The sequence below is a fragment of the Gopherus evgoodei genome, chromosome 4 (assembly GCF_007399415.2).
Source record: "Gopherus evgoodei ecotype Sinaloan lineage chromosome 4, rGopEvg1_v1.p, whole genome shotgun sequence".
Taxonomy (NCBI): domain Eukaryota; kingdom Metazoa; phylum Chordata; order Testudines; family Testudinidae; genus Gopherus; species Gopherus evgoodei.
Genome location: NC_044325.1, coordinates 7,707,078 through 7,719,957, shown reverse-complemented (window position 1 = coordinate 7,719,957; position 12,880 = coordinate 7,707,078). Strand labels below are relative to the sequence as shown.

The window sequence follows — 12,880 nt, the reverse complement described above, 5'->3', positions numbered from 1 at the left end:
GGACCAAGGTCCAGCAGTACCCACACTTCTGCAATGGCAGGAAACTGACTGTGTGGGACAGGCCCACATAATGCTAATTGCTTCTCCTCTGCTGGTCCAGAGGAAAAGGAAAACTCCCTCTGGGCTGCTACCTGGAGAGAAAAAAATCTCCTTCCAGAACACACATTTGGCAATTTAGCTTGACATTGTGCATATGATCAAGACTCGCTGTAGTGAAGCAGTTAATCCCATTTATGTACTTAGAATGCTGCTGGTGACCAAGTAACTGTCCTTTTTTCCTTAAGTCTTTGAGAGGGGGATTCTGCCAGTATTGCTGTGGGCAGATACTTAAAATGTTTATCACTTGGAAAAACATCCTTCTGTGAACTGCATTCTGCACTTAACTTTGCACTCTGCACCTCTCCCCCCCAGATTTATGCACATGCTAAGAGTACCTATCCATATACTCTAGACATTCTTGCCATAACTTAAAAGCACATCACAAGTAAAACTCGATGTGCAGTAGTACAGTTCAGTACAACCCACCTCCAAGAAGCAGATCATCAGCCCCCCCTGCCCTTCACCAGTCCAATTCCTTCTTGTTTCCAAATGCCTGAGGGATAAGTTTTGCAACGTGCCCTGAAAGTCCTCAAATTCAGGCAATATATCCGTTGAAAGATATATTAAAATAAACGTGCAAGAAAGACAAGTAAAAATTGTAGGATGAGACTCTCAAAGGGATTTAGCCTCACATCTTGCATTAATTTAAAAGAAAGAGGTGTAGTTAAATCATCTGTACTGCTTTAAAAATCTCAACCATGCGTTTGAAAGAGGAGGTTGTTGCTTTCTCCTGTATACCTAATTCAGTAGATTTTTATTTCTGTTATATAGTGTCATAAGATACAAATGGAATCTGATCTTTTGACTGCTTTTTCCAAAGGGACAGTAGTAGTAATCTCCCACTAGTTAACTCAGCAGCAGAATGGTATAAATCTGAAATGCCCTGGGATATTTGAGCCAGGATTCTAATTCAGCCGATGTTTTGCCATTTATATAGCAGTTACACTGAAAGTGACCATTATTTTTTCCTTTTCAGAAAAACTTAACTTGATTTTAAGTTTTCAATTTTTTCTTTTTCTTTTTATGTAAAGGTCATCAACATTCCATAATTTTGTCAAAATAGCACTTACCAAAAATCCAAAGAAGAGACCAACCGCAGAAAGACTCCTTACTGTAAGTGTCTAAAAAGCAAAGTCAGAACTTGTAATGTCACCACTAAATCTATTGTTTCACAGAGAAAGAAGTCATTAGTGCACCAATTGGGCTATGTTTCACACTCCTATTGTAACAGTGTGCTTAATGGTGCAAATGCAGCAAAAGTGAAATTGGAATCTCTTGGTGGCCAGATTTTATAAAGATACCTGTCTATACTGCAAGATAAGTCCAGTTTTAATTGTCCAAAGACTGGCATTTTGTAACAGTATGCCTCTGTTTGGTTATTAATCACCCCATAGGGCAAAGTTAGGCCTTGATTCAGAAAACACGCTCGAATGCTTTATTCTACTCACCTAAAGAGTCCCATTGAACTCCGTGGAGCTACTTACATACATAAAGTTAAAGCAAATGCATCAATGTTTGCACAACTAGGGTCTTAATTTCTAATTGCAACTGACGCACAATGCGATCAGGCTAAAACAGATGCGTGCTTTTGAGGTCTGCTTGCTCAGGAGACGTTAAAAAGATTTACAGAAGAGTGTCGGTTATAAAGTTCTGCAAAACAAGAAGGCTAATCTTTTGAAGCCAAGACGTACAGGTTTAAATATCTGCCTCCTATTAAACCTACTGTAACGTTATTTTTTTTTGTGATTTTTAGCATAGTTTTGTAGGACAACCTGGTCTCTCGAGATCTCTAGCAGTTGAGCTGTTGGACAAAGTAAATAATCCTGACAACCATACGCATTACGTTGAAGCTGATGACGATGATTTTGAGGTGAGAACATACTTGTATTTTTCCTGTTTTGAAAAGCTAATGTTTAAAAATCTTCTCCTGTTTTCACTCTGTAAACCTAGATTCTCACTTCAGAGAGGGGTTGAAAAATTATTCTGCTCTGCTGCACAGCAGTGCCGTAGAAACCTTGCCACAGAGTTGAGGTTAAGCTTGCTGTCAAGTACAGGGGGCTTGTATGCAGGCAATGAAAGTATCATTGGTAGGAAACAGAATGTGTCCCCCATTGTAATAGCTTTTCTTTCCCTTTAATTATGGTATGAGATCTAAGGTGAAGGCAATAACTGAATTGTAATGTTCCTATTTCTAACAGCCTCACTCTGTTATTCGTCACACCATTCGCTCTACAAACAGAAATGCTAGAGCGGAAAGAACAGCATCAGAGATAAATTGTAAGTCCCAAATGTGCTTTTTCCCATTTTGTGGTGCTGGTTTATTTTTCCTGATGGAGGGTGTCTGTGTCACTCTTTTATAGCAAATCTTAGAGAGCCACTTTTACCATTGTTATCCACGAAAGCTTATGCTCCAATACGTCTGTTAGTGTAAGGTGCCACAGGACTCTGTCGCTTTTTACAGATCCTGACTAACACAGCTACCCCTCTGATACTTGACTTTTACTATTGGCACACTTAAAGAAAAAATGCAAGCAAAAAAATCTCTGCAGTATTAATAATAATAAATAATATATGGAGATATGCCTATCTCATAGAACTGGAAGGGACCCTGAAAGGACACTGAGTCCAGCCCCCTGCCTTCACTAGCAGGACCAAGTACTGATTTTGCCCCAGATCCCTAAGCGGCCCCCTGAAGGATTGAACTCACAACCCTGGGTTTAGCAGGCCAATGCTCAAACCACTGAGCTATCCCTCCCCCCTCACTGAGCTATCCCTCCCCCACAGTATTTTTCCAAAACTAAAATTAAAACTTGCAAACTTTTCTGTTAGTTCATTTCATGTCATTTCAGGATGCAAACATTTCTATAAAACCAGGATATTGTTTCTTCTGTAGTCAGCCTTTGTCTGCCATGGTGTGGTGCCAGACTTTGAATGCCTACTGGCGTCATAAAAAATAATAATTTAATAGAAGCATTAAACAGGAAGACCAAGTTGATTATTATAGTGGGGCGAGCATGTTCTTACACATAGATGTCATGGCCCTCACTGGCTAGGGGAAATATAGAAAAGTAGATGGCAATTTGATGCCACTCTGATTTCGTGCTGGTTTTCACATTGATGGTCAGCTAAACCTCATCCTAACCGTTTGAGGGTGCTCCACTTGTTATGGTCACGTCTGCTATACAACTATATGGTGTATGTTAAACTCAAAAGGAGTGCAAGTCCTTACACTCCATGCAGCATTCATACGCTACTGGGTCACTTTCAAATGGGTGGGGGGAAAATACTGAAATTTTGGTTCCTGTTGAAGCAGAAACTGGCTTGCTCTGTGTTTGAAAAAGTGTTCTTGCAAACTAAATAATTAGTAGGTATTATTAGATATGTGACCATAAAAAAAACCTCTACGCCCATCATGTTAACTGCGTCCGTGAAGGGGAAGTTAGTGGGGAAGCAACTGACCCAAGCCGATTACATAAGATTCCATAGATATGGAAACTGAAGTATTGGTAGATATGTGACCATAAATATTATGGTCACGTACTGTACTGACTATGGTGTATGTTAAATAGTGACACGCTATTCAGTCACTTTCAGCTGGAGTGGGGGAAAAGTGCTGAAATTTTGGAGCCCTTTGAAGTAGGAACCAGCTTTCTCTGTGTTTGAAGAAGTGCCCACACAAAATAAATAATTAGCATTTAGACTACTTTAAATGGGGATTCTTACTGCTGTTTTCTGAGTTTTCTTTTCTGCGGGTTGTTTCATAACAAATGCATTGCAAGTGCAAACATTTAGACATTGAAGACTTCCATAAAAACAAATGTTCATGATTCAAAGAGTTTAGAATTTTATAGGCAAGTTAAAATGAAGCGTTATGTAACACTGCAGTGTGCACTTTGATTTTTTTATATGCTACAGCATGCTGCTTGCTTTAATAGAGTGTCCATAAGGGGGTGTCAGTAGAATGTTACATGTTTTAAAGTTGAAAATGTGATGTTTTGCAGTTGACAAGCTGCAATTTGAGCCTCCCTTACGGAAAGAAACAGAAGCTCGGGATGAAATGGTAGGACTTGGTTTTCCATCGTTTATTATAATCACAATGTCCTCATTGTTTTATGCTTTAACTTTGTTAAGTAATATGTATTCAGAGTATAAAAAGAGTCACAAGAAGGCAACTATCAGTTTTCAGACAGTCGCCACATTCGGAAGAAAATGAATTGCTCTCTGTGGTTCATGTGAAGGGTATTCCTCATGTGCAAACTGAAATGCACAAATTAATGTAGGAATGTGAAAAGAGATTCTGAATTTGATTCCCTTAGATCTCTCTACCAGCCAATATTATTTTTTCTACTCTTTGTTACTCAGAGCCCAGCCATGTTGCTCCATTGTGTGCCTCTTGCTGTTGTTTTAACTCTCAGCCGTGATCTGTTTACTTCAGATTAATTGAATGCCACTAGCCAACACACGTTCGTCTGGAGTAGAGTACCGCTGTGGATGCAATGGGCCTGATTTTTCATAAGTGCTGAGTCCCAGTAGCTCCCACTGACTTCAGTTGGAAACACAGGTGCTCAGCATTACGAAAATCAGGATCCGGATGTTTAAAGCCATGTTCTTCTTCGAGTGATTGCTCACATCCATTCCAGTTAGGTGTGCGCGCCGCGCGTGCACGTTCGTTGGAAACTTTTTACCCTAGCAACTCCAGTGGGCCGGCAGGTCGCCCCCTGGAGTGGCGCCGCCATGGCGCCCAATATATATCCCTGCCGGCCCGCCCGCTCCTCAGTTCCTTCTTACCGCCGTGTCGGTCGTTGGAACTGTGGAGCGCGGCATAGCTGTCCTCCACGTCCCTAGCTCTCCTAGTTATCTATCGTTATCTATCGTTATCTCTAGTTTCATTATAGTTGTTAATTAGTCTGTTAAGTTGATAGTTAAGTTAATTAGTTGTAAAGTACTTCTTCGCCGGGGGCTTAGCCCTTCCCGGCACCCGGCACCGGGCTCATGCCTGGTTCGCCGGGCTTCAAGCAGTGTGCGGCCTGCAAGAAGCCCATGCCTACCAGCGATCCCCACGAAGCGTGCCTGAAGTGCCTCGGGGAATCGCACAGATCCGACAAGTGCCGCATCTGTAAGGCCTTTAAGCCGAGGACAAAGAAGGAGAGGGATCAAAGGCTCCGAACTCTCTTAATGGAGGCCGCACTTGACCCGACGGCTTCGCAGGCCGTGGTATCGGCACCGGCGCCGGATCGCTCCGGCACCGAGAAGACTCCTTGGCACCGACCCTCTCCGGCACTGGAGCCAGAGCCAAGGCCGTCGAAGTCTAATACTCCGGCCAGGCAGACCCGGCTAGAGCGCCCGGCCTCGACATCGGCCGCGGCGCCGCCGGCACCGCCAGCACCGTTGACTCCGGGCCCGGCGGGTCCGTTGAGTCCGGTGCCGCCGAGCTCCCCCATGAGATCTGGGGTTGAGATAGTGGTCCCGTCCACACCGGAGACCTTCGCCTCGGCTCGGGACCTTATTGCCCTGACTGAGCCTACTCGGCTGCCACCCCCGGTACCTCCGGTGTGGGTCGTGTCCAGAGGCAAGCCCATGATGTCGGCACCGCCCAGAGACAGTCGTTCCCGATCCAGGTCCCGACGTCTTGGGCGCTCCAGATCCCGACGCCGCTCGCAGTCCCGGCACCGCTCCCCTCAGCGGTACCGGTCGCACTCGCGGCACCGGTCGGCATCGAGAAGGTCGCGGTCAGGCTCCAGTCGACACCGGCACCGCGACTCCAGGAGCAGGTCCCGACGCTACTCGCCGCACCGGTCGACCTCCCGGCACCGAGCTGGTGGCAGGTCCCGGTCCCGGTCTCGCTCGACCTCCCGGCACCGAGCTGGTGGCAGGTCCCGGTCGACCTCCCGGCACCGAGCTGGTAGCAGGTCCCGGCACCGAAGCGGCGCCCGGCACCGATCAGGATCACGGCACCGATCAGGATCACGGCACCGATCAGGATCACGGCACCGTGACAGGTCCCGGTCCCGGTCCCGATCCCGGCACCGGTATGACTCCCGGTCCCGGTCCCCGGCACCGAGACGATCCTCCGTGCCGGCCCGCGCAGACCCGTACCATCCGGGGTCGGCCCCACCGTGGCCCTCGAGACAGCCGTCCGTATCCTCCCAGACGGACAGCGGCTATGCGCTGGGCACCGACCGGCAGGCGGCGCTGTTTGGTGATCCGCCGCTGCAGGAGCACGGCCCACAACAGTGGGGATTCTGGACACCCTGGGCGTACCATCAGGCCCAGGGCCCCCAGCAGCTCCCTCCTAGGCCGGCGACTGCGGAACGTAGGGCCCCGGAAGCCTCGTTGTCTCGCCCCCCTCCCTCCCCGGAAGGGGAGGAAGGGTCCAAGCAGCAGGACTCCGCTGTGGCTCCGGAGGCAGAGGCGAGGGCTGAGGAAGACCCTCAGTTGGACACTCTCGTGCCTGGGGTCTCATCATCCTCCTCCCCGGATGAGGCGGTGGCGGGTACCTCTTCCAACAGTCCCCCCCCGCTGGATCTCAGGGCGCACCAAGACCTCCTCAGGCGATTGGCTCAGAATCTGAGTCTGCAGGCGGAGGAGGTCTCGGAGATAGAGGATCCAATTGTAACCATCATCTCCTCTGATGCTCCCACCAGGGTCGCCCTGCCCTTTATACGAACCATCCAGGCCAACGCCAACACCATCTGGCAGTCTCCGGCCTCCATCCCTCCGACAGCAAAAGGCGTCGAGAGGAAGTACATGGCCCCTTCCAGGGGATACGAATATCTCCATGTACACCCGACCCCGTGTTCACTGGTGGTTCAATCGGTGAACGATAGGGAGCGTCATGGCCAGGAGGCTCCGGCCCCCAAATCAAGAGAGGCCAGGCGGATGGACCTCCTTGGCCGTAAGGTGTATTCGGCTGGGGCGCTGCAGCTCAGGGTCTCCAACCAGCAGGCCCTGCTGAGCAGATATGCCTTTGATTCCTGGGTGGCAGTGGACAAATTTAAGGAGCTGCTGCCACAGGATGCTCGCCAAGAGTTTACGGCCATCTTGGACGAAGGCAAGAAGGTCGCACGCACGGCCTTGCAAGCCTCCTTGGACGCTGCGGACTCGGCTGCCCGTACCCTTGCGTCAGGTGTTACGATGCGTCGCATCTCCTGGCTGCAGGTTTCCGGCCTTCCGCCGGAGCTCCAGCATACCATACAGGACCTTCCTTTCGAAGGCCAGGGCCTATTTTCTGACAAAACAGACCCCAGACTCAAGAGTCTGAAAGATAACCGAGTCGTTATGCGGTCCCTCGGGATGCACACTCCCGTGACGCAGCGTAGACCCTTCCGGCCGCAACAACAACAACAACAACAACGCAGGCCGTTTTCCCAGTTCCGCCAGCGGCAGGACCTTTACAGGCGCCGCGGCAGGAACGGGAGGCGCAGGCAGTCGGGGAACCAAGGGGGGCAGAACCAAGGCTCCTCAAAACCCCCGCCTGGTCCTAAGCCTTCATTTTGAAGGTGCGCTCGAGGGCGCAGTAACAGTTTCCCCTATGGATCCTTCCCCCCCGTTTTCCAACCGCCTTTCGTTTTTCCTCCCGGCGTGGTCCCAAATAACATCGGACCGCTGGGTCTTAAGCGTGGTGCAGACGGGATACCGCCTGCAGTTTGTTTCGTTTCCTCCTTCCCGCCCTCCTTCCTCGTCCCTCTTCAGGGACCCCTCTCACGAGCAATTCCTTCGGCAGGAGGTGCAGACGCTCCTCAGCAAAGGAGCTATAGAGGCGGTTCCGGAAAACGAGAAAGGCAAGGGGTTTTATTCCCGCTACTTTCTGATCCCCAAGGCCAAGGGGGGCCTCAGGCCTATCCTCGACCTGCGAGAGCTCAACAAATACCTCGTGAAGTTGAAGTTCCGCATGGTATCCCTGGGGACCATTATTCCATCCCTGGATCCGGGAGACTGGTACGCCGCCCTCGACATGCAGGACGCGTATTTCCACATTGCCATTTGGCCGCGCCACAGACGCTTTCTCCGCTTCGTTGTGGGGGCTCTTCATTATCAATTTGCAGTCCTCCCGTTCGGCCTGTCCACGGCCCCGAGGGTGTTTACAAAATGCATGGCAGTTGTCGTGGCGCATCTTCGGCGCAACCGTGTCCACGTGTTCCCTTATCTGGACGATTGGTTGATTCGGGGCACGTCGGAACAGCAGGTGACCAGCCATGTCCGCGTGATCGCCGGCATGTTTGCGAGTCTGGGCCTGTTGATAAACACAGACAAGTCCACCCTGAGGCCCACTCAGAAGGTGGAATTTATCGGGGCCGTCCTGGACGCCACTGTGGGCAGGGCCTCGCTGCCTCTGCAGCGGTTCCAGACCATGGCGGCGATCGTTCAACGCTTGCGGTCAGCCCCGTTGACGTCTGTGAGGACATGTCTAACCCTGTTAGGCCACATGGCGGCGTGCACCTTTGTGACCGACTACGCTCGGCTCCGCATGAGGCCTCTCCAGCTGTGGCTTATCAGTCATTACAGGCCGGCAAGGCAACCGTTAGACATGTTACTCACAATCCCCCAGAAGGTCTTAGATTCCCTCGGCTGGTGGTTGGACCAGTCCGTATTGTGTGCGAGTCTTCCCTTTCACCCGTCTCAGCCCTCGGTATCCCTGACAACGGATGCCTCAGATCTAGGCTGGGGGGCCCACCTAGGGACCCTGCGGACGCAGGGCCTGTGGTCTCAGGAGGAGGTGGGGCTACACATCAACATGAGGGAGTTGAGAGCGGTCCGCCTTGCTTGCCAAACGTTTTGTCATCAGCTTCAGGGTCGTTGTGTAGCCGTGTTCACGGACAACACGACGACCATGTATTATATCAACAAGCAGGGCGGCACCAGGTCCTCCTCCCTGTGCCTCGAGGCGATACAACTCTGGGACTTTTGCGTAGCCCACTCCATTCACCTCAGGGCTTCCTTCCTTCCCGGAGTACGGAACACGCTGGCGGATCGATTGAGCAGATCCTTCCTGTCACACGAGTGGTCCCTTCGCCCGGACGTCGCTCTCTCCATTTTCCGGAGGTGGGGTTATCCCCGGGTGGACCTCTTTGCGTCCAAGGGGAACAGGAAGTGCCAAGCGTTCTGCTCCTTTCAGGGCAGGGAGCCGGGGTCGATAGCGGATGCCTTCCTCATCCAGTGGTCGACCCACCTGTACTATGCGTTTCCTCCGTTCCCTCTGGTTCACAAGGTCCTCCTGAAGGTGCGCAGAGACAGGGCTCGTGTGACCATGGTGGCCCCGGCATGGCCCAGACAGCACTGGTACACCATGCTGCTGGACTTGGCCGTAGCCGACCCAGTTCCCCTGCCCCTTCATCCGGACCTGATTACCCAGGACCACGGGTCTCTCTGTCACCCAGACCTGCAGTCGCTGCACCTAGCGGCGTGGCTCCTGCGTGGCTAACTGGTTCCGAGCTGCGCTGCTCCACGCCCGTGAGAGAGGTGCTCTTGAGCAGCAGGAAACCGTCCACAAGAGCCACGTATTCGGCGAAATGGAAACGCTTCTCCTGTTGGTGCGTAGAGAGAAATCTCCGCCCTATGGAAGTTTCGGTAACCGAAATCTTAGACTATGTTTGGTCCCTCAAAGAGCAAGGTCTGGCCTTATCGTCGTTGCGAGTCCATCTAGCAGCTATCTCCACCTTTCACCCGGGTGCGGACGGTCGCTCCGTTTTTTCTCACCCGACGGTGTCGAGATTCCTTAAAGGGCTGGAACGGTTATTCCCCAACGTCCGTCCCCCTGCTCCAACCTGGGATCTTAACCTGGTGTTGTCCCGGCTCATGGGGCCCCCCTTTGAGCCGTTAGCTACTTGCTCCCTGCTTTAGCTCTCTTGGAAGGCTGCCTTTCTAGTAGCTATCACCTCAGCTAGACGGGTGTCGGAACTCCGAGCCCTTGTGGTAGACCCCCCATACATGGTCTTCCACAAAGACAAGGTGCAGCTTAGACCGCACCCTGCCTTTCTACCCAAGGTGGTCTCAGCCTTCCACGTCAGCCAAGAGATTTTCCTCCCGGTTTTTTTCCCAAAACCTCACTCCTCAGGTAGGGAGCAGCAGCTCCACTCGCTGGATGTCCGTAGAGCTCTCGCGTTCTACATAGAGAGGACCAAACCCTTCCGCAAATCCCCCCAGCTTTTCGTGGCGGTAGCGGACCGTATGAAAGGGCTTCCCATCTCCTCCCAGAGGTTATCCTCGTGGGTTACGTCCTGTATCAGGACCTGTTATGACTTGGCCCATGTCCCTACGGGCCGCGTGACTGCGCATTCTACCAGGGCGCAGGCGTCGTCGCTGGCTTTCCTTGCCCGTGTGCCCATCCAGGAAATCTGTCGGGCAGCGACCTGGTCATCGGTCCACACCTTTGCTTCCCACTACGCCCTGGTCCAGCAGTCGAGAGAGGATGCGGCCTTCGGAACTGCAGTGCTCCATGCCGCGACTTCTCACTCCGACCCCACCGCCTAGGTATGGCTTGGGAGTCACCTAACTGGAATGGATGTGAGCAATCACTCGAAGAAGAAAAGACGGTTACTCACCTTTGTAACTGTTGTTCTTCGAGATGTGTTGCTCACATCCATTCCACACCCGCCCTCCTTCCCCACTGTCGGAGTAGCCGGCAAGAAGGAACTGAGGAGCGGGCGGGCCGGCAGGGATATATATTGGGCGCCATGGCGGCGCCACTCTAGGGGGCGACCTGCCGGCCCACTGGAGTTGCTAGGGTAAAAAGTTTCCGACGAACGTGCACGCGCGGCGCGCACACCTAACTGGAATGGATGTGAGCAACACATCTCGAAGAACAACAGTTACAAAGGTGAGTAACCGTCTTTTCTTGTTGGCCAGATAGGCCTTTTTCATGGCAAAAATTTGCACCATTTCCCAGTTTGGTCCCTTTGGGGCTTAATCACTGAACAAAAAAACCTCTATTCCCATTGCGATAACTGCGTCTGTGAAGGGGAAGTTAGTGGGGAAGCAACTGACCCAAGCTGATTACATAAAGCAACAGCTCGCAATAGTTTTTTAAAGAACAGCAGAATTGGAGGCGGATTGATTTGATTCCCGAGGAAAATTTTAATTTTTTAACAAGTCTAAAGTCACTTTAATGAGTGCTGCACTAACAGCATTCACCAGGAGCTCCTTCACCAGTCACTGGTGAAAAGGCATTGATGGGACTGGGAGTTCAGCAAGAGTGCAGTGTAATGCCGGCTGTCTGGGGTCAAGGGTGACCGCCCTCAAAGAGCTGTAGTTCTGAGAATCACAATGTGATCTCATTCTGGGATCACAGTCCCCAAGAGTAGCAGTGGTCTGTTATGCCAGTACACACGGAGAAAAGCTTTCTCCTTGTCAAGACCAGAACACTTTAATTAAGTCATTTGTCATCTGTTGAACCTGGGCTCTTCACCATTTCCAGGTGTTGCTTTCAAGCCCAAATTAAAGGAAGGTTGGAAATTAAGCCCCCCACCCCCTAATAATCAGACTGTAAAAAACATTTGGACTTTGGAACTGAAGTTCCACTGTTTATGGGTGATTATTTTCTGCTGCTCTCTACCTCCCAAGCCCCCCATGATGTTATGGAAATATGTTTAGAGAATATTTTCTTTCAATGAAATACAAACTGTTGAACTGAAATTTCTGCATCTTCAGATTGTGGCAGCAGGCACAGACTTTGCTTCACACTGGAATCCTTTTGTTGATGGTGGAAGCAGCAGCAAGTACGTACATCGTTTAATAGCATTTTCAGAATTTTGATTGTGAAAAGAAAAACAGAATTGTGCTTTAAAAAACCTCAAAACCATGAACTGATTAATTCTAATTTTTATGTCCTTTGATAAAGTAAGACAGGCCAAAGTATAGGTAAAAATGATTTGGACTTCACATTATATACAGTATTGCAGTGCAGTTCTTGTGATCCAGTTGGTCAGCTGATCTGGGCCAGGATAATCACTTCCGTGCAGTTTTGATCCCTGTGAAAGATGAACAGTGATTTTTGGGGGGCTCGGTTATGGGAACATGTCATGTATGTATTAAAACAAAATAACTAAAATCAGGTTTTGTTTTACTTGCCTGTCAAAGGGTTCAGTTCAGTATTCTGCATTGGCCTTGCAACACTCCTGTACTGGTTAGTGGTTGTGATGTCACCATGTGCAAGGCACACACAGAATGCTGACGAGTGGTCTTTGCAAGTAAGTAAAGGAGGAACTGACTTCCAAAAATGTGGCTTTTAAAAATTGCAGATATGTTTACTCAAGTGTTTGTGGTATGTGTCCATTATAGGTGCAGTGTATTGTACAGGACAGTCAGTTAACAATTTAGCTTTTACCTCCCCAACATTTTAAATCCCAACTTACTGTAGGTCAACAATAACCCTGAAATTAATGAGCACAACTCTGTTGAAGCTAGGGCTGAATTTGATCCCACAGTTGCACAGGGCTTCCTTTTACTGCACACTGCTAAACTGCTTTAAAGCTGATCTTTGAAGTTACAAGAAAAAGTAAGCAGGCTTGGTATTACCAGCTGAATGATCCAGCTAAACAGGAAAGAGAATATTTTAGAAATGGTCTCTTCTGCAAGTTTAAATTACTGCTAGGCTGAAAAATCCCTCACTCCTTTCTTTATCTGGAGGCAGTCAGTGCACAATATGCTTTTGTTTTTAACTTTTGCAGATAACCTTTAGCATATAGCTCATTTCCAGCATTGCAGTTCCACAATCCAACCGGTCATGTCATGCAAAGTATAATAAAACCATTGTTTTTAAATGTATGACAGTTTATCCTTCCAT

At 49.8% G+C, this 12,880-nt stretch overlaps 1 protein-coding gene across 5 annotated transcripts in view; it reads left to right on the top strand.

Moving 5' to 3' along the window:
• The window catches only part of MAP4K5 (mitogen-activated protein kinase kinase kinase kinase 5), a 97,079-nt gene that overhangs the window by 51,869 nt on the left and 32,330 nt on the right, over positions 1-12,880 (top strand). For all 5 annotated transcript variants that reach the window (XR_004000412.1, XM_030562831.1, XM_030562830.1 and 2 more), the window contains exons 12-16: positions 1,131-1,212; positions 1,853-1,969; positions 2,298-2,376; positions 4,101-4,159; positions 11,746-11,813. Coding sequence is in view for 4 of the 5 variants with exons in the window: in XM_030562831.1 (XP_030418691.1) it covers positions 1,131-1,212; positions 1,853-1,969; positions 2,298-2,376; positions 4,101-4,159; positions 11,746-11,813 (405 nt within the window). In the remaining variant the exon portion in view is untranslated. The remainder of the gene's footprint in view (positions 1-1,130; positions 1,213-1,852; positions 1,970-2,297; positions 2,377-4,100; positions 4,160-11,745; positions 11,814-12,880) is intronic.